The 22,697-nt window shown below is 37.4% G+C and overlaps 1 protein-coding gene across 1 annotated transcript in view; it reads right to left on the bottom strand.

The window, feature by feature from the left end:
* Positions 1–22,697, bottom strand: part of CUBN (cubilin) — a gene marked incomplete at both ends in the record, with an annotated part of 282,744 nt that overhangs the window by 95,195 nt on the left and 164,852 nt on the right. Inside the window, 7 exons of the mRNA XM_080716933.1 lie at positions 359–556; positions 4,309–4,501; positions 6,647–6,831; positions 7,702–7,907; positions 18,655–18,787; positions 19,634–19,762; positions 20,966–21,076. Of these exons, the coding sequence (XP_080573059.1) occupies positions 359–556; positions 4,309–4,501; positions 6,647–6,831; positions 7,702–7,907; positions 18,655–18,787; positions 19,634–19,762; positions 20,966–21,076 (1,155 nt within the window). The remainder of the gene's footprint in view (positions 1–358; positions 557–4,308; positions 4,502–6,646; positions 6,832–7,701; positions 7,908–18,654; positions 18,788–19,633; positions 19,763–20,965; positions 21,077–22,697) is intronic.

Here is a 22,697-nt window from a genome sequence, read left to right as displayed (position 1 = left end):
TCTGGGCTAAGTGCTGATACTGATTGTTGGCAGAGAAAAGGGGGAGGGGAGTTAGGGCTTTTCATCTCATCACGCTTGTGTGATTGACTTGAGTCAGATTATTGTCTCCTACTTAGGCCTCTCAAAAAGCCTTTGTTTTCTCTCAGAAATGTTGTATTCTTGACATTTTGCAACAGGTGGCTGAATACATTCCCCATGTTCTACAGAAATTGTAGGCAATTCTGGTATTTGATGGCTTCCTTGACCATAATATCTGTAAAATTCCATGCAAATGGGTGGAGGCAGTCATCAAGTATGATGGGCATTGAATATAATAACTAAATATGTGTCAGAGTTGAGTTATTTTAACGTCTCTCACCATCTCTTATCACGAGGCTATCGTAGTCACATGTTTGGTGAGGCTCAATATCTATGGACAGGATGTGAAGTTCCACAGTAGACTCAGGAGCCTGGACAAGCCATGTACAGTTAGCCCCGTTAGGGTAGCTGCCGGGCCAGCCCGGGGAGAATAACGAGCCCGGCATGTCCTCAATCCTCAGGAACCCTCCACAAGCACCTGAAATAAAAGCAACATTTTTGAAATATCTCTACCCAGGAAAAGAAACCAGCACTTCTCACTTTAAATTGATAGCCCTTTATTGAAAAGAAACAACCAACTGGAACAACTTTCTCAAAAAATAAAGATTATATTAGACAATTCAGATAGCCATACTTTACATAAGAAAAATACATTGTGTTCATCTTTTTCACCATAATTTTGCCATACAACTATTTTTCACTGAATGTTGATTAATTGTTAAGCAGAAATAAGTATATGCAGAGGACCCAAAGTGTTCTGGGATCAGAAGTGTTTCAGATTTTGGAATATTTTTGAATTTTGGAATATATGCATAGATTTTACTAGCTGAGTATCTTTAATATGAAATACAAAATCTGAAATTGTACAGTATGAAACTTTTTGAATGTGGTGTTGGTGCTCAGAAAGTTTGGAATTTCAGGTCATTTCAGATTTTCAGATTATAGATGCTTAACTCTATCTCTCCATTCCTGTCCTCCTCCCCATTCTTTATACAATTTAGTGTTATCAAATTATATCTTTAAATATCATTAACACAGAAAAGTAGTGTCACAATTGTTGTCTTATATGGTTGTCTAGAAAAAAGAGTTGCAAACCAAAATACATGTATACTGTCTTTTATATTTACTTATATAGTTACCCTGTTATCCAGTGGTTAGTATGAATATATAAAGGTCTCAAGACTTCTGTCTAGTATTTCTTGTAGGACAGGCCTGCTAACAATGAAGTCCTTCTACTTTTATTTAACTGAGATTGTTTCAGTTTGTGCTTAGTTCTAAGAGAACATTTGCTGAATATACAGTTCCTGAATGATAGTCTTTTTATTTCAGCTCTTTGAATGTAACTTCTGGTCATTGTGATTTCTGATTGATATTATTGAGTATTTTTTACATAACAGACCGTATGTTTTTGATCCTGTTATTCAGCTTTGGCAGTTTGACTATGATAGATCTAGGAAGAAGTGTGCATACATTATTTCTTCAAATACTCTTTTTCTTTCTCTTCTCATTTTCTTGTACTCTCATTAATACGTATGTTGTCATGTTTGATGGCAACTGAGGCTCAGTACAATGTTTTATTCCTTCTCTTCTTTCAGACAGAATCTTCTTGTTGATTCTTTCTTCTGCATTTTTTATTGAGCCTCTCTAGTAATTTTTGTTTTAGCTTTATTATTACACTTATAAGCTTAAAAATTCTAGTTATTTCTTTTAAAGAATTCTATCATTTTATTAATGATCTCCATTTGGTAAAACATTTTTCTTCTCTTTAATTATTTAGACATCTCTTCCTTTAGTTCTTTAGCATATTATATCTAATTTTAAATTCTTAATTAGTATTTAAGCCCAACATCTTGAATTCCTCTAATGCAGTTTCTTTCGTTCTTTTCTCTTTTGTATAGGCTATACATCTTGATTTCTTTGTGTCTCAGTTTTTTTGTTGAAAACTGGACATTTTACATATGTAGCAACTTGCAAATCAACACTCTCCAAGGTTTGCTATTGTTGTTTAATGACTATTTTTACTGATTCTTTAATGTTTGTATTTTTTTGTGTATACCCACCAAAGTTTCTGTTTAGATTAGTAGTTGACTAATGTTTTGATGGAAGTTTTTTTAAAACCATAATTCAATAAGTCTCCCAGTCATTCCCAAGGAATTTTGTGTGTGTGTGTGTGTGTGTGTGTGTGTGTGTGTGTGTGTGTGTTGCCTTTAGGGCTCCAGCAGGCAGTTTACAGCTCTGCCTTAGCTTTCACTTCTTACTTTCAGAGAGACTCAAGATCCTTTAAAAGTGAGAAATTAAAGTCTTCTTGGGTCTTTTTTTGGACATATGCACACCCATGAACATGTTTATGGCCTTTTAGAGTCCACAAAATATGTCAGAGCTTTTCAAAGTGTAACATGGATGTCTTAGTTTTTTTTTCCTTTGTGACTTTTGGTCAGTTTATTGTTAGCTGCAATGGGCATCACTGCTTCATGTGGTTCTGATGTTAAACAGTTGCTGCTAGTTGTGTTTAGCAAGCACCTTAAGGATAGGGCTGTGTAAGCAGACAGAGGAGCTTTAACCAGGTCAGTGAGGACAAGACCCAAGAATCGGCCAGACAGATTAAAGGATGGCCGCACCTTAGTGACAAGCTATTTTTGGAGCTTAAAATCTGTTCTGCCCCCCTCTTCCATGGCTGCTAAGCTGCTGTTTTTCATGGCTGCCATAGTTGTGAGGCTACTCTAAGGCTACTCCAAAGCCAGAAGGAAGAGGAAGGCAAAAGTAGGAAAAGTTAATAAAAAAAAAAAAAAAGATTTGCTTTTTTTGGTATAAAGCCTCTCGGCTCTTGTAAGGCTTTGGCCAATTTTTACAGTTCTTAAAAAGTTGATTTTGAACATTTTACCAGAATTCTTATCATTTTTATGAAAAAGTTAATTTTCAGAGGTATGTTCTTCATCGTCCCATAATATGTTTGACTCATAACATAATATGTTTGAATCTAAGACTATCAGGAAGTGATGAGAAAACACAGCAGGTTTGGTTCTGCGCCAGGCTACAGAAATATAGTAGCCTTAGGTTCTGCCAGCAGGCTACAGAAATTGTGTTTCTTTCATTTTATAGAATAAATCTTCAGGTGGAAAATAGAAATGTTTTCCAGTGCCTTCAGTTTTTTCCCTTTAATATGACATATTTCCTATTTTGAATTTGTAAAAGAGTTGTCACAATAACCAACTGTGATTCATTAGTGTTGTTTACCAAATATTCTTTTTCTCCCCACTCCCAAGCACATGTTAGAATTACATTCCCTGATACTCTTGTGGCTGGGTAAGGACATTTGACCAGATTTTCAGAGGACCCTAGTCCACATCAAGCTCATTTTCCTTTGCTTGATTATTTGCTGCCAGCACCACTTGCTTCATCACATGGTCATTTAATTACTCTACTATTATTTAGTTGTCATGCGAGGGGTTTGTCTTTCCCACTTACTTCCTTTTTTGGTACCAGGGATTGAACCCAAGGGCATTCTACCTTTTAGTTATACCCCCAAACTTTTTTATTTTTTTATTTTGAAACATGGTCTTAATAAGTTATTGAGGGTCTTACTAAATTGTTAAGGCTAGCCTCAAGTCTGTGATACTCTGTCTCAGCCACACTAGTAGGTACTATGCCTGTCTTTTCCTGATTATTTTCAAGCTTCTGCAGTGAGGATTTTATCTTCATTTTCTTTCTTGGTCATTTCACTGTATGTGAGTTAAAATTTTTGACCAAAATTGCATGTATAAGAAATGCTGATGGTACAATTCTTGATATATTAATATACTTTAAATATAAAATGTTACTAGTTTTGATTATTTATTATAAGGCATTTTCATTAAAATAAAAAGGAAAAAACAGTTATTTTTGTTTCATTCATATTTATGTTTCATTCATATCAGTTGATCCATAATTACTGTGTATATATGTGTGCTATATTTGCAAATCAAATTTTCAGAGGTCTCTTAAATGGTTTTTAGAAATTATAAGCACTTTATCTCTAAGAATAAAAAACACTTAATTTACTTGAAAAATACAGACTATATTTTAAAAAACCAATACAAAACTTTAACTAAATTGTAGTAATTTTTAATTTGAAAACAAATCTAAACATATGAAATAAGGTCATTAGGGTTCTACTTATTTGTGTATTTGTGATTATACCCTTTAAAATACTGACCACTCCATATAAGTCATAAAAAGAATTTCCTTCATTACCTGTGGCAATGGTAGGAAAAGGTCCAACAGGAATATCCACTGCAAACCACTCTAGAAGGAATCCCTTCCCTGAGATGGAAGCATCAGAAGAAAACTCAAATGTCAAAGAATTCCTAGTGGAGGTAAAAGATTCAGTCTGGGTTCCACAGTAACTTCCAATTAGGAGGAAATGAGTATCAGGCCCATCATAAACCTGCATGTAAAAAACAAATAACAGGACATTGGAAGCGGGTGTGGGAGGGCATGTTTGTAATCCCGGTACGTGAGAGGCTGAGACAGGAGGATCGCAGGTTCACAGCCAGCCTCAGCTACTCAGTGAGGCCCTCTGCAACTCAGTGAGACCCTGTTTCAAAATAAAGAATAAAAAATAGAGCTAGGGATATAGCTCAGGGTAGAATGCACCCGGGTTCAACCCCCAGTACCGCAAAAAAAGAAAAAGAATGTTGTAATTGGGCAGTTAGTTACTTCTATTTCTCTTTACAAAAAAATAAAATTTAAATGAGGTCTCGTATTACTTTATTACATTTAAAACTAAACCAACATTTTATTTTAGTTTAAACCAGAAAATGCCATTAAACATGAAATATCGCAAACAGTTTAGGGCATTTCAAAAATATTTCTTGTGGCAGAATTATATTAATAAATATGGTCTGTAGATTATAGCCTATTATGTGATTTATAGTAAAATATATGGGCAGAAAAAGTAGAAATCAGGATAATTACATAAATATATTTAATAAATGTGCATTGGCTCTTCAAAGGGAGGAGTTGGGGGAAAAAAACCCAATAAGGAAAACATTCAGTGAGCAAAAGGTGAACAGGTAACTTAAAAATGTTCATAACTGCACAAGACAAAGAAGAATCAAAGACAACCAAAGTCGCAGCTTCCAGGGCTTAGCGGACTCCTGCATTCAATAAATCACCTTCACTTGGTTTAAAACATTAACTTACCTACTTAGAGACATAGTTTGTCATAATTTCCAATTCATTAGCAACTGTCTTATTGCAACCATTATTAGAAAATCCTCTCCTGAGCATCACTGTTTTCAAATTATATAACAATTATTTCCATACATACTGGCCATCGTTCAGGTACTGGTCCTGGCACTGAAGGATCTTTTCATCTTTCTGGAACTGTTACAGTGGCCATTGTCTAGATGGCAATTATCACCAAATTTTTATGTTTATTTATTTGCATATGCTCCTTTACCTTTTTCTTAAATAAGTCTGTATTAGACAACATAGGCTCTATATAAATTTTTTATGATGATACTCTTTTTTGTGGAACTAGAAATTGAACCTAGTTGAATCTACCTCCAAGCTCTACCCCTAGCCCTGTTTTATTATTAGGGTCTCACTAAGTTGCTGAGACTGGCTTTGAATCTGCAATCCTCCTGTTCAGACTCCCACGTACTGGGAGTCAATAAATCACCTTCACTTGGTTTAAAACATTAACTTACCTACTTAGAGACATAGTTTGTCATAATTTCCAATTCATTAGCAACTGTCTTATTGCAATCATTATTAGAAAATCCTCTACTGAGCCCAATGTGACAATACTTTTAAACTTAAATACTCTTACAATTCATTTATGTATTATAATTTTAAAATTCAAAGCTTTTTTATGCTCATAACCTATTTATTTATTTATTTATTTGCGGTAACAGGAATGGAACCCAGGGGCATTCTACGTCTGAACTACACCCCTAGCTTTATTTTTTATTCTTTATTTTCAAACAGAGTCTCACTGAGTTGCAAAGGGCCTCACTAAGTAGTTGAGGCTGTCCTCGAACCGTGACCCTCCTGTCTCAGCCTCCCGAATGCTGGGATTACAAGTGTGTGCCAGAACATCCGGCTAACTTTGGTGAATTGCAATTATACATCATACTGAAGTGTAGAGTGATAGAAACATTCACATACACAGCTCTTGGAGCACTCCCCTCCCAGTCCCACCCATTTCCTTCTCTTTATACACATCTTTGAGATTGAAATTGCTATGTATGTATACAAAATTACCAATCTTATATTTTTAACACTAACATAAAGACTAATAGGATGATGGTAAACAAGAACAAAGCATTAGGACATATATGCATGATTAGACAAAGTCCAATAGCTGTATTACAATAAAGCTTAAAAATTCCTTAGATACAGAACAGAAAATAATAGATATAGTCCTGAAATTACCTTTGTACAGATAATGCAGAGACCTGATAACGGCTCAGAGCGGATCACCCCGTATGTTTTGTAAATGGTTACATAGACAATAATTCGGATTTACTTTTGCCAATAGCTATTCATCAGAATTTATAAACATTGATTTTACATGGAAACTCACCTTTAATTTGTCATAATAGCAGTTATATGTTTGCTCAATATCCATCTCCAAGATCCTACCATACACAACTTGGGACACATTCACATTTACCGTCCATTTGTGATTGGCGTTGTGAGGGTAATTTCCAGGCCAGAAGGGAGAGGCGATTTTCCCATGAGTTCCTACAATATTATTGTTGCCAAATACTAGGGAGAAAAACAGAGTAGTAAATCAGACCTACTTTGAATAGCTTCTTAATTAAATAGAAAAAAATAAAAACAAAAGGGAAGGGATGTTGGAAGCATGGACTTTTAACTGACTGTGAGTTCTTTCCTGACTATTGAAAGAAATATTGCTTCCCTTTGGTTTCTGGGCTATCTATGAATCCCGTGGCCAAGGGAGATTCTGTGAATGGAATTCCATCTCCTTAGAAGCTGCATGGTGTGAAAAGAGGCGACAGCTTCCCACATGAAGAGGGTTCCCAGACCTCGGGACACGTGGGAAGGGGACATCGCCATTTCCACTTTACAATTTTGCTTTACTTATTTTACAAAAGAAGTTATTTTCTTAAAAAATTCTATAAAAGAGAAATTGAATATATAGAATAGTCCATTATGGAAACTTGAGCTAAAAAAGAAAAAATGTATCCCTAATGCAGGCATAGCAGGAAGTTACAATATCTGAGCATTTAAGTCAATATCAAAGTAATGCGAGATGCCTTTAATTGGAAAACTATAAAGTTTATGGAATCAAATGAAACACATTTGATAGAAATAGCCCACATCTGAACTACATTGGAATATTCTTTAAAACAATATCCTGAAATTTTTTACTTGAGCATTCAGGACAAACTAAAACTTAAAAAGAGTATTAGACCCATTGAGAATCCTCTTAATGAGCAATTCATATGCAGTTTAGTTTTTCTTATGTGCTTGATAATGAAGTAATTCTATAGACAATATGGGAGAAGAGTCTAAAGTTTAGGATTGTTCTTGTTAATGTTTTAATAAAAAATGTATCATTTCTAGCTTTTAGGACATTTTCTGGAATCTCTCACTCAAATAGGACAAACTTACTTTTAGTAAATATGGCCTGGAAGCCCGTGCCACTGCCTGAGCCATCTGAGACGAATCTGATCCAGAGCATGTGCTCAACAGTAGATGAATAATTGAGTGGTAGGAAGGTTCCACAGTATCGCCCCACCAAAAGACCCGTGGCATTTCCTTCTCGGATCTCCACAAAATCTCTGCTGCAGTTTGGAGAGTCCTCCAACTGGAAAGATCTGATTTAGAAAGAAAGCCAGATTTACAGGGATTAGATTCATAGAATAAACTTGGGAATTATCCTTAATCACATGCTGGGTTCATTTATTCCCTTTTCAAAACCTTTAACTTTGATCACAAGATCTTTTAGCTATTATTAAATTTTTTCTTACACTCAAACTTGTTGAAATGCCTATGCAAGAGATGCAAGGAAGATATTGCCCTCAAGGGCACGAATTCAGGGGTTGGGGGCGGGGATGTAAGTCAGAATATCATGAGGGCCACTGGAGCTACAGAGTGATGTTAGAGGTGGCTGGGCTGTAGTTAAGTTGTAGAGTAGATGCTCCTCATGTGGGAAGCCCTGGGTTCAGTCTCCAATATCAAATAAGCAAGTAGTATACAGTTAGATAAATAAGTTAATAAATGAATGAATATAGAAACAAGTAGTAGGCAGATAAAGTCTCAAAGATTTGAAGCAGAATTATCACATATGATTGCAGAGTTCAGTAACAGTATGATGAGATTTTCTAAGATGAAAATGTAAACAGTAGCTGGTTAAGGATCACAGATGGTGGGCAGAGAACACATAGCAGCATACACATTTGCAGAAAAGAGTAGGCCAAGCCTGGCGTGGTGGCGCACGCTTGTAATCCCCGCGCTTGGGAGGCGGAGACAGGAGGATCGCGCAGGTTCAAAGCCAGCCGTGCTGGCTTAAGAGAGAGACCCTGTTTAAAAAAAAAAAAAAAAAAGGTCTGGAGTGTAGCCCGGAGGTAGAAGGGCTTCCAGGAACCCCAGTACCTCAAAAAGAAAGAAAAAAAGAAAGAAAGAAAGAAAAAAAGAAAGAACAGGAGGGAGGGAGGGAGGGAGGGAGGAAGGAAGGAAGGAAGGAAGGAAGGAAGGAAGGAAGGAAGGAAGGAAGGAAAAGAGTAGGCCATACTATGTAAACGGTGAGATATGTAGTTTGGTTGAAACATTTAGGACCTCTGAGGAACCCTTAAAAAGCTGTGGCTGGTTCAGGATGATGGGAGAATTCTGGTGACGTTTAAGTGCCATGCACTTAATTTCTGGGAAGGCAAAAAATTACAGGATTTGTAATAATACAGGTGATGTTCAAAGATGACTTATTCAACTTGCTGTGTAATCTGGGTTGGGAGATAGGAGATCATAGCCATCTCATGTGATTGTTATGAGTAATATACATAAAGAGATTGTAACAGGTACATGATAAATGGATGCCTTTAAAATTCGGCTTTAATGCTTAACAACTTGTAGGGAATCATGATAATGTGGTTTTGGTATAAGAGTAGAAAAACAGATGAATGGAATGGAAACAAAAGTCCGCAAGAAGGCTCACAAGTCCATAGTCAATATAATACGATGCAAGATGTCAAAACTATTCAATGGGGAAAATGGTGCTGCCGTAACTGGATGTCCTTACGGAAGAAAAAAGAGCCTCGGCTCCTCCCTCTCTTCAGATAAAGAAGAAAGCAAATTTAGTATTTCTCACAGATGTAAGCATAAAAGCCAAGACCATAAAACTTCAAGAAGAAAAAGAGGAATGTCTTTGCAACCTCACTAGATAGACAAATATTTCTTAGATAGGATGCAAAAAGCACTAGCTATAAAATAATTAGTAAATTTAACTTCATCAAAAAGAAAAATTTCAGCCAGGTATGGTGTGCATGCTTGTAATCTCAGCATTTGGGAGTCTGGGACAGGAGGATCGTGGTTTGTGGACAGCCTCAGCTACTTAGTGAGGCCCTCTGCAACTTAATAAGACCCTGTTTCAAAATAAGGAATAAATGAATAGGGCAGAGGGTGTAGCTCGGAGGTCGAATGCCCCTGGGTTCCCTCCCCAGGCCCACAAGAAAAACAATTTCTCCTTACAAAGACATAAATAAGAATGAACAGGCAAATCACAGACTGAGGAGGGGCCAAGGGTGGGGCTATCTGTGACGGACATATCTAATAAAGGACTCATAACAGGATTATAAAAAAGGTTCCTACAAACAAATAACAAAAATACAAACAAAATTAAAGTGGGCAAAAACAATTCATAAAAAAATTAAGTGAATGGCTAGTGAAACCAGAGAAAACTTTTACATAGTCATCAGATCAATGCAAAATAAATATCACAATGACATATGATTTTAAATCCATCAATGCCAAAATAAAGAAAAGACTGCCAAGATCAGATGCTGACAAACATGAGCACCTGGACACCTCACATATTTCCTGGTGAGACTGTATACTAATACCAGCACGACATCTCCAATTAGCCCAGAAACTCCACTCCTAGATTTTTACTCAAGAAAAATAAAAAAACCCACAATCATCCCCATATGCTGAATATATACTGACCTTTGCAACTCAAAAATAAAACGACAACTCAATTGGAAAAGTCAAAGGAACTGAATAGATCTTTCCCTAGAGAAGATAAATTAATGCCCAATAAGAAAAAATGCTCACCATCATTAGTCATTAGAGAAATGTGAATCAAAACCACAATAATTTAACACTTTCTACACACTTGGCTGGCTTTTAAAATAGAAAAGGAAAAGGAAGAAGACGTGCTGATGAAGGTGTGGAGAAGTTGGAATTCTTGTGCACTGCTTGCAGGAAAGTGAAGTTGTATCACTACTGTGGAAAATGGTGTAGTGGTTCCTTGAAAAGTTATGCATAAATTGTCATATAATCTCACAATTCCATTTCTAAGAATATGCTCAAAAGTTGAAAGCAAGAACTCAAACAGATGCTTATATAAAATTGTTCATAGTTGCATTACTGGACATATCCAAAAGATGAAAACAACTCCAATGTCCATCAATAAATAAATTGGCAAAATATCACACACACACACACACACACACACACACACACACACACACTTATTCAGCCTTAAAATAATTTAATTCTGATACATGCTCGAACATGAATGGACACTGAAGACATTATGCTAAATAATTAGCCAGACATAAAAAACATATATTAAATGATTCTACTTATATGAGAAACCTAGAATAGGCAAATTTATAGTGACAGAAAGTATAAGAGAGGCTACCAAAAAGGGGAAGGGTCAGTAGGAATCCATGTTTAACACACAGAGAGTTTCTATTTGTAATGATGAAAACCCTCTGGGAGTGACACTAAGGGTGGACGCACAACACGACAAGTGTACCTAAGGCCACTAGGCTGTACATGAAAGTGGTCCAGTGGTAAAGTTTCTGTTTTGCACATTTTACCATGAGAAAACTTGTGGAACTTTGAGTAGTGAAGTTAAAAGTCTGGAGCCCTTCTTAAGAAAATTAATCTCACAGTACATCATGATAATGACAAGAAACAGAAAAATATTTATGGCTTTTGATATATTGAACTTAATTAATCCAACTGGAGCTATCTATTGGAGTGTGTAGAAAGGCCTTGGTACTATATTTGCAAATCACCTATATCTAAAATAGTTCCTTAGTATCGTGAGTGCATTGGCTCCAGCACTCATGAAAACCAAAATCTGCGGATGCTCAAATGCCTTAGATTAAATAACACTGTATTGGCACATACCCTGTGCTTATTCTCCTGCATGTCTGAGATCACCTCCAGCTCACTGATAATAACCAGAACAATGTAAATTCTACACAAACAGATGATAGAATGTATTCTTAGGTAATAATGACAAGATTTACACCGATGCTTTTTAAAAGCCATTTTTGATGGCCAGTAAGTTTACCCCACAGGTGCGAAACCTACAGATATGGAGGGCTGGCCCTATACCTTAACAGCTGAAAGTGTGACTAGATTGGGGGTTAGAAGTGGAAGAAAAGAGAAATAATAGATGCAGAGAGAAAAAGAACCCACCATCTTGTAGTGTCTATAAATCTTAATCAAGTCAGATTCACAATTCAACATTAGAACTATTAGAGCAATTTACCCCAAAGAAAATAATAAAGGAGAAAAATAGATGCAAGATTATATTAAGAATCAATGACAGTCGTCAAAAATGTTTGCTAAAACTCAGCACTCATTCATCATATAGAAGGAAAAACTAGTTATTTTAGGTAGGACACCCAGGTTATATCTGTAACCTTAAACAATGCCATTTTTAATACCAATAAAAAATAAGGTGCTAGTAATAAATGTAACAAAAGACCTGTTAGATCTGTATGGAAAAATATGAATATGTAGATGGAGAGATACCCTAAGTTCAAGGATAAGAAGAGTCACTGTTGTAAAGATAATTCTCCCAAAATTATTTTATAAATTTAATGATATTTCAGTCTAATAAATAAAAGTGATTCCATTTATGTAAACTGTGAAACAGAAAGCAGTTATTAACGTCATCTATATGGACATATGCATGTATAATAAAAGTACAAAATAGATATGAAAATGATACACAAAAATGTAAGATATAGGTTACCTCTGTGACAAGAAGGTATAGGAATATGGATGAAAACTTTTGCAGTCATGTAATATTTTATTTACATAAAAGTAATTTTAAGAGAAAAAATAAATTTAATTGATTAAAAAAAGAGGAAGCCTTGAGTGGTGGCGCATGCTTGTAATCTCAGCATTTGGGAGCCTGAGACAGGAGGATCCAGACTCGCCGCCAGCCTCAGCTACCTTTGTAACTCAGTGAGACCTTGTTTCAAAATAAAGAATAAAAAACAAGGCTGGAGGTGTAGCTCGGAGGTAGAATGCCCCTGGGTTCCATCCTTAGTAACATACACACATACACACACACACACACACACACACACACACACACACACACACAGGAGGAAACCAAGTACAAACTAATCTTTTGCCCTAAGTTGTTACAGGGAGATTTTGCTAAGAGGAAGAACAAGACAAAGAAAGGAAGAAACAATAGCCTGGTAAGACTATAGAGGAAGAACTGTCAGGAAGGAAAAAATAAAAATATGCCAAGAATAGAAAATATACTTCTGTCTGGGTCATGGTGGTGCACACCTGTAATCCCAGCTACTTGGGAGGTTGAGGCAGAAGGATCAAAAGGTTAAGGCCAGCCTGGGCAACTTAGCAAGGCATTGTGTCAAAATAAAACATAAACAGGACCAAGGATGTAGGTCACTGGTAGAGCACCCCTGGGTTCAATCCCTCAGACTGCGAAACATAAATGAATAAATAAATAAAATAAAGGGAGAAGAAAAATGCTCCTGTACTATGTGTATCTTTTAGTCATTGCTTAAAATGTGTGGGAAGATTTCACACTGTGGTAAGGGGAGTGCTCTCCGGGGCCTGCATCCCAAGATGGATTAGAAAGCTCAGAGCAAGCTGCCTGGAGGCTCTGGCTGCCTCTCTCCCCTCCACGGAACCAATATATCTGGCTCACACTGGAGTGTTCATTGCTAAGCAGTGCACAGGCATGAACCAAGTGCTCTGCCCTTTCTACCCCCAGCTCCACAGACCAGATACTAGCATCGGTATCTCTAAGCAGCAGAACCAGGAGCTGGTGGCCTTCCCAGTCTCCTCATCATGGGTCATTACAGTACAGACCATCTGGACTACATTCTAGATATAGTTTCATCAGCAAGTTAGGACTGATAACTGAAAAACAGAAGAAATCAGGAAATACCCACATCAGGCAAAGCAAACTACATACTTGTCTTTATTCCCCTATCTGCTGCTTTCTTACATAATATGTCTACAATCATTTTTGGCAAGGAATTGATCAAAATCTATCGTTATGGTGGCTGCTATGTTTGCTGCTTAAATTCAGGCTCAATTTTATTACCCATAAAATTATCAAGAACATGAGATGTGCCAGAATCAATCTTGAACTTCTCAGAAAGCAGAAAGGGAAGAGGATTATTTTCTTTAAAAGGTGAATTACATGACATTAACTCTAAAATCTTTCTATTTGAAGTGTTATACTTGGTCCAGCAGCATCAGCATTATCTGAGAGCTAATTTGAAATAAAGAATCAACCGAGAGCCAACAGAATGGGAGAAGATTTTTGCTAACTATTCCTTCAATAGAGGACTAATATCTAGAATATACAAAGAACTCAAAGAATATACAAAGAACTCAAGAAACTCAGCACTAAGAAAACAAGTAACCCAATAAAAAATGGGCAAGTGAAGTAAATAGATACTTCACAAAAGAAGAAATTCAAATGGCCAATAAAGGCATGAAAAACTGCTCAACATCATTAGCAATCACAGGGATGCAAATCAAAACTATTCTGAGATTCCACCCAACTCCAACTAGAATGGCAATCATTCAAAACACAAACAACAACAGATGCTAGTGAGGATGTGGAGAAGTGGGAACTCTAATACTTTGTTGATGGGATTGCAAATTAGTGCAACCACTTTGGAAAACTGCATGGAGGATCCTCAGAAGAATGGGAACAAAACTACCATTTGATCCAGCAATACCACTTCTGGGTATCTACCCAAAAGAATGGAAACCAAACTACCAAACTATGGCCTGGGTATCTATGTCCATAGCTGCACAATTCACCATAGCCAAACTATGGAACCAGCCAAGATGTCCATCAACAGATGAATGGATTACAAAACTGTGGGATATGTACACAATGGAATTTTACTTAGCCATAAAGAAAAACACAATTACGATATTTACAAGGAAATGGATAGAACTAGAGGACATTATGCTTAGTCAGTCACAAAAAATAAAAAAATCAGATGTTCTCCCTAATATGTGGAATCTAGGGAGAAATGAGTCATAGGAGGAACTCTAGACAAAGAAGAGATACTACAGATGAGCAAATAAGGCGACCGACCTGAGGGGATGGGAGGGGGAAGAGGGAAATTCTCTAATGCACATGATGTACTTTAACAAACGTATCAAAGTCAATCACTAAGCCAAACATGAGAAGGAGGGAGGGAATGGGGTAAGGGCTAATTGGGTGATGTGTGCATGTAAGTCTCCACCATCTTGTACCCCATTAAGATGTATGACTACAATGCACCAATAAAAAACTAAAAAAAAATTTGAACAAATTTAAAAATATAGATAAAATCATATTCTATGTTATACTCTAAAATAGTTAAAAATAATCAGGCCCTACCAACTGATGAGTCAGAATATTAATGTTAGCAAAATTCCTGGTAACTGATGTGCACATTTAAGTTTTGCCCAATTATCTATAAGACTACGATATGAAGGTCTTTTCAAAATATCAGTCTATAATCTAGTGCTCACAGAAGAAAAGACATTACATTAGAAATTATAATAGGCCAATATCTTTAAGAGTCAAACTAAACTTTTGAAAGATGGAAGTATTTATTTTAGGCTGATAGATTTTATAAGCAAATCTACTCCGTTGGCTAACATCTCTTGGTAAAAAAAAACTTGATGAGGAACAAAAACAATACAATCACTATTTCTCATTATTTGCATGTTGGTTCTTATTTTGTTTCTAATAATACTAAGTTTATTATAAAGCATCATACTAAGTTTGAATCTCAGTAAACAAAGGCCTATCTTCTTGTTTGTTGAAATTTTCCATGATTGCAAATTTGCAAACAAAAGACATGATAAAGTCTTTTAAAGTAAAAGGCATTTGTTTTTAGAGAGGAAGTAGTATGAACTAGAGGGCAATATGTCCATCTACTGGGTAAGTAATCTAGGCTTCTTATTTTTTCTTTTAGAAGTCATCACAAATATTTTATCTTAGTAACCCTTTTAGTTGATACTTGTACTTTTTGTTAGAAGCACAGAAAACTTCTTTCTGCTTAGATTAGTCAATTTACACAATATATTCCTAAACCGAAACAAATAAACAAAAAGTTACATAGCAAGAGACAGTGGTATTCCTGAACATAACTTGTATTAAAGTGACTTAAACCACTAAAATTTACATTTTCAAAATCCCAAGCAAATTAAATCTTAGATGTTCATGTTGATTCTTGAACCAAGACCAATCACTTTCTAAAAGCACTCAGCAAGCATAAAATACAATTTCATTAATTCCTTCATGTATCTCTTTCATTAAAAAAAAAAAAAAACCAAAACCGTTTTGGTTTTATTTCTCCCTCCTTGGTGTTGCAGATCCAACCATAATTCTCCAGTTTTTCTTCCCTATTCCGTTTCCCCACCACAGAGTCCACAACCCAAAGCCTATGTTTAGTACTTGACGTGACTCATATGCTTCTTACGCACCCCAGGGAAAAGTTCCTAAGAGCCCATCTGGATGCAGTTTAGATCGGGGCAGAAATAACTCCCAAGGCTCACCATGAGGCCCTCCTCATTACCATCTACACTAAAAGAAGCATCTAGCATTCTACAAAAGTCATTTTAACATAAAACTCAAGCAAGTAATACAAAGTAATAAAAAATAGATTCTTACAAGTAAGAAAGAAAAATGGCCTTTCTCACCAGTAACTAGGTAAAAAAAAAAAAATCCAAATAACTAGGATTTTTCTATAGGATTTAATGACCATTAAATAGCAAAACGGATAGATCCTGTGCTCCGTGTTTGTAGTATTCCAACTTTTAGGAAGAGAGCCCAGTGCTGTCCATTTGGACTTGTGGTGAAGTATCACAAAAGGTGCTTTGAAAATGGCAAAGACTGCTGGGCCTGGCACTGCATGCCTATAATCCCAGCATTTGGGAGGCTGAGACAGGAGGATTGCAGGTTTGAAGCTAGCCTCAGCAATTCAGAGAGGCTTGCGTCAACGTAGGAAGACCCTGTTTCTAAATAAAAAATATAATAGAACTGGGGGTGTAGCTCAGAAGTAAAATACCCTGGGCTCAATCTCCAGCACTATGAAAGAAAATGGCAAAGACTGATAAAGTTAACATCCAGAGAATACCTACTGAGCAACAGACTTTGGCTATACATCGCTTACATTTGAAACTTGACACCGTTAATCTTAGCAAGGTGTCCAAGTAAGTTTGTGCTTATTATTCCTGCATAGATAAATTCATCTTTTTTGTTTTTGTTTTTAACTTTATTATTTATTGTGGTGCTAGGGAATTGAACACAGGGCCTCCGGCATGCTAGGCAAGCACTCTACCACTGAGCTACAACCCCATTCTCGAAAATAGACTTTTGAGGTTTCAATTAAATAGCTACGGAAGTTGATTTATTAGTAATTTGTCAAAAACTATGATTTTTTTCTGTTTTAAACATCACTAGTACATTGCCTAATTCCTGGCAACCACTGAGGGTCAGGCTGGTCAACAATGTAAATATGGTGGAGACTAAGACAAAAAAAGACCCCAGAGAAAGTCATTCCATGTCCCAAGTATGAGACCTTGTGAGCCAAGCTTGGCCACGGGAGCTTGGCCATGCTTCATTCATATTTATAAATAAAGCATCTAGCTAGCAAGTAGTGCATGCCCACTATGTGTTAGGATCTTGATAAGTCTTTGTTAAATAAGGGAATAAATATTATATGTATAGATTTCATACAGAACTTTGTGCTTTTAAAAAAGGTAAAAGCAACCCCAAACCTTCTTCCCAGGTGGCAGCTTAGCCTCGCATTACATTTTTGACATGCTAAGAATATCTTCGTTAATACAAAGCCAACTGCACCCTCAAGAGGCATCATCTGAGTGATGGATTAAAGAAAGCAACTTGAGCTGTTGCACTTGGTCTGCAAATAAGACGTGTAGTTTTAATCAGCGCTTGCTGCATAGATCGGCGTGTCTAGGAGGAAGAGCCAGACTCTTGAATGAACAGGCAATTGTGTCTCCCAACAATCGTCTTCTCTCAACATTAAGTTAAGGCTGAGACAGGCAGATTGCAGTTTGAGGTCAACCTCAGCACCTGAAAGTCTCAGCAACCTAGTGAGACCGTGTTTCAAACGGAAAGTAAAAAATTGGACTGGGAGTAGAGCTCAGAGGTAGACTGCCCCTGGATTCAATCCCCAGCATCACATACACAAAGAAATGGAATTAGCAGTAACTCAGTAATATGTAGCAAATTTGGCACATAACTTTATATTCAACATGGCAATTTAAGTAACAAAGTATCTTCACCCCACATGTTCTTTAAGTTTTTTTGCAGTGCTGGGGATCAAACCCAAGACCATGAGTGTGCTAGGTGAGCACTCTACCAGCAAGCTATGTCCCCAGCCCAAACCTGTATTTGTTAAGCATCTGCCACCAAGGTGGTTGATTCCATTTCACACACCATGTGATTTTCACATCTAGTTCTGGGAAATACTATATTCCTTTTTAATTTAACTTAAGACTACTCGAAATGTTACAGGATTCTATCATTAGTTCCATATCTATATTGCAGATTCAAAACATATTACAATTCAATGAGAAATGTAGGAGTGATTCTACAAATCAATTACAAAATTCACAAACAAACAAAAATCAACCTCCAAATCATTATTTTGATAGGACAGGAGGGAAAAGTGGATTGGGGTATGTAAGTAAGGAAGATTTAATTGATACATGAGTTCTTTGCTAGAAGAAAGAATATTAGTGATTCTCTGGAAGAAAGTAAGCATATCTATTTTTGAGAAAGGATAAAATTAATGTTCTCTGACTATAAATATTCCCCAAATGTATTCACTAAAAAGTTAAGAATGTACTGCTGGAAATATCAGGCAGGAATCTAGACTTATTCTTGACAAAATCTTAATGCTATTTATAACTCAAACTGTACTAAAACAGGATATTTGTAAAAAGGCTTTCTCAAGTTCCCACTCTATCCTTTTCAGCAGTTGTTTGAACATGTGCTGCTCTGGTCCATCCTATTAGTAACAGGCTTCCTTCCTACAGATCCATTAATACTGAAACAATACACTATAGAAAAGCATTTACATAAAAGACAGCTGGATCTGGTTGCCAGGGGAATTGACAATGTTCCAGACACATTCAACATTAGGGGGATAGACGTCTGGATAGCCAGGGCTGTCGAAGATGCCTTCGGCCATGTGGAAGGTCCCACCACAAGCTGGAAGAAAAAAAAAATACAGAAAGAGTCAGAGCAGAGATGGTGCATGAGGTCAGACACCACACGATACAGGAAGAAGAGCTTTAGCGCCATTATAAGCACCAAAGAATATGGCATTTTCATCTCATGCTTAAAAAATATATATGAAAAACTAAAACAAAGAACCACATGGTCTAGTAGGTTAGAAGGATTCTGTACCTTGTCTTTCCTTCAAGCCTTTTCTCCCTGTGAACTATAACTTGGGATAATAAGAGACTTGTTTTTAATCTTACAACCACTTTGTTTTCCTGACCAAAAATTCTGGCCTGGCAGAGAAGGCAGTGTTCCAGCTTTTCGTTCTCAGGAAAGCACTGTGACAAACGCCCCAGGCTTGCAGGCGTTCTTCAGCCTGTTACGACCACAGTACCAAGGAGGGTTCTAGCAGTGGCACAGCCTTTCCTGGCCGAGAAGCCCAGTGCTGGGTGGTTCCTCTTTTGCTTCTCCTCACGTGGTTCATCCACCCAGTTTTCCCGTCACCATCCAGAGCCTCTTTGAGCCCAGCAGTGAACGCCAGGAGACAGAAGAATAGCCGTGTCTGCCTTCAGAGATGCCGTGAGAACAAATACAATGCCAAGACACTGGTGCTGGTCATGGGGACCTTGAGGTTTGGCTAAAAACACAGCCAGGTTTCTAGCTAGCTCTCCCCTTTTCTAGAGATCCATGTTCTTAGGATTGAGAAGAAGGTAAGGTTTGGCACTGAGGTGATCTCAGGAAACTAGCTCCCAACTTTGAAGAGTTCTACAGGGCAAAGCGAGGATTTGTACCCCATGCCATTAACCTGGTAGAAGCGTTTCTAACTTTTCTTACCTGACGTTGATGCTGCATATGTTGCGTGGAAACCACCATAGGTCACTGAAGAGTCTGAGATGAATCTCAGCGTCAGGGCATTGCCGAATGACGTGATGGGATGGGGCAGGGAGAAGCCACAGTATCGTCCTAAACATAAAGAGGAATGAGCGGTGACACACCGAGGCCATAGACACAACTCTCTTAGAATGAAGAGACTCAAGTAAGCAGAGGAAATCACTACGGGGGGAACAACTGAAACCAGAGTTTAAATGCCTGGAATGCCACAATGCCTGAAAAGTACAAGTCAATGCTAAATATACACGCAGGAGAGAGCCTTTATAAATATAATCAAGAACAATAGGAGCCAGAGCAAAGCTCAGGTGGCCTAGCCTCAAATGTAACACAAGAAAGTCTGCGAGAAATCAACACACTCTGTCTCATTATACTACAGAGAGAAAAGTGTGGAAGCTGGGACTGGATTGCCGGGATTCAACTCCTGGCTCTACCACTTACTATGTGACTGGAAGCAAGTTTTAAGTAATGGATGCCTCAGTTTCCCTACCTTAAAAGGGGTATATTGAAAATAATGAAGCCTAATATCAGGAGGTATGGAGACTGAGTTACTATTTATAAGTACTTAGAACAGGACTCAGCATAAGCTACTGCTGTGCAAGTGCTTGTTCAATAACAATGCCTTTGTCCTTGGTCAAGTGCTCGTGGACAGAGGTCTTAAGAGGTGTGCACACAGCGCAGGGCTCACTGAAGACACGACAGCCTCAGGCTTTGTTCTGGGCACTAAGAATAAGGAAAAATGAGTCTCTTCTCTGGGTGGGCTCGCCTTACAGTGTCTGATGAGAAGCTGTGCGACAAAACTCAAAATTGTTTAAACAACCTGAGATTCTTCTGTTTGAAAACATTTTCAGAATCCAGAGAGTAGCATACATTTAGTTTTTGGAATGTCCAACAAATAAAATGTGAACATTTTAATTCAATGAATTACCTAAATAATTTTATTTTGGCTTTCACTGAGGACACAGTAAAATGAAACATGCTGTTTGAAGATAAGAATGTTTTTAAATATTGACAAGAAATTTCTGATAGAATTCCACTGCTGGAATGGCCTTTGCTCCATTTCTAGTTATTAAAAAATATACACTAGTTGTGTCCTTGAATATAAACAAGCTTATTTTTTCTTGAACCTCACATGAGATCCTGCTTTCTTACCCTCTAATTATCTTTACTTGACTTATGCGGCTCTTTGCATTTATTGGAAGCATTCTAACCTTGAGCAGCAGCTTATAAATAGCCACAGCCCAGACCACAGCTGTAAATGAGAGCACTACCACATACCTCGCAGGGGCGCATTGTAATAGTCGCCGTCCAAAACTTCCAAAAAGTCATGAGTGCACTGTGGATTGCTTTCAAGTCCAAAATGGTTGAAGGAGAGAGTTATATGATTAACTGCAAGGAAAAAAAGAGAAAGAGAAAAAGAAAGGGATTATATATTAATGTTCTGGCAAACAGAAGATACAGAGGGAGACATTTTACTTTGGCTAACTTCAGCAGAAGGTTTCCAGCGGGGAAGGAAGGAATCTGGTGGATTTGCACAGGGGTTGAGTGAGCAAAGAGGGACAGGACAACTTCCATGCTAAAGAATTTCCTTTGGAGAGTAACAGAATCGATACATTTGAAAGCACTTGCAGAATCTGAAATGATCCTGGTAAATAACAAGACTCTTGGGTAGAGAGTCCCAGGGACTATGGGAAATGTTTTGCTGAAAAATAGAGTCATTACACATTTTTCTATTGGTCTTTGCTGCGTTTCTCTCAGGAGCATTTTCCTCAATAAAATCGTTTCCTTCAATTCTGTTCCCAAGTACTAGAATTGCAGGCGCACACCACCATGTGCCGGCCTTCAATTCTGATTCTTTACATGAACTTGTAAAGGAGACATTCTTTTCTTTCTGATACACACAGCCTAGCACACTCAGGTTTATTTTAAGGCCAAAGCTGGTGCCCTAGAGATTCAGAGTCATTTATTAAGAAAGCTTTGAATTACGAATTACGTGCAGAACAGCAAGTGCCCGGGTACATTTTTCTTTTGTTGTTCTTCCAGGGTCCCTAATCTTCAAAATAGGATCTTTCCCTGTTGTCCCTGAAGCAGTGAGATCTTTCATCTAAACGCTTTACCACTCATTAGAAAAAAAAATCTTTAGGCACAAAACTGCTGGGCTCAAGACAGGGCTGCTTTATCTGCCTTTCAGTTAGGAATCTGCCCTCTCTGTCTTCTATTGGCTAAGGATTACATCACTGCTGCCTACATCTTATGCATGTCAATAAAGATGCTGTCAACTTGTTAACTCTTAATGTCACTGGGGAAAATGTTAGATAACATTCAAGCCAAATTCTTCATTTTGTGAATTTTTCTGTCCTGGGGGCTGATTAAGAAATTTGCTTATTTTCACACAGGTCATTAATCACTGAGCTGAGCTGGAGGACTTAATGACTTCCCCACAAATGAAATCATACATTTTTCCAGAAAACCACAAAGGAGGGCAGGGCTCAGATGCAACAGGATTCTTAATGGTCCCAGGTTCATCCTCTCTGTAGCTATTTGTGTCTTTAGGGCCAGTCTCCTCATTTTCTCTGCCAGTAAACTGAGGACAATAAGTAAGCACTTACCGAGTATTTCTTTCAGGCCTGTGCTGGGATTTTTTAAAATATGTACATTGCAGGAGAGACCAGGTTTTATAAGAAGTTTCCACTTTCACTGAAGATCAATAGGCTTGTGGCACGGCATTCTCAAACTGTGAGGTCATCTCCCAGCCTATGATTCTTGTTATTCCCTTATTCATCCAGCAACTGTCTTGAGTGTCGACTACACTCAAGGCACATTCAAAAACTTTATTTAGCCGGGCGTGGTGGCTTGTAATTCCAGCCTTTGAGGCTGAGACAGATCACAGGTTCGAAGCCAGCCTTGGCTACTTAGTGAGGCTCTCAGCAACTTAGTGAGACCCTGTTTTCAAATAAAGCATAAAATAGGTCTAGGAGTATAGCCCGGAGGTAGAAAAGCCTCTGGGTTC

This window comes from Muscardinus avellanarius (genome assembly GCF_963383645.1).
Source record: "Muscardinus avellanarius genome assembly, chromosome: 20".
NCBI lineage: Eukaryota > Metazoa > Chordata > Mammalia > Rodentia > Gliridae > Muscardinus > Muscardinus avellanarius.
The sequence above is the reverse complement of the archived record's forward strand: the minus strand, read 5'-3'. Positions and strand labels throughout refer to the sequence as shown.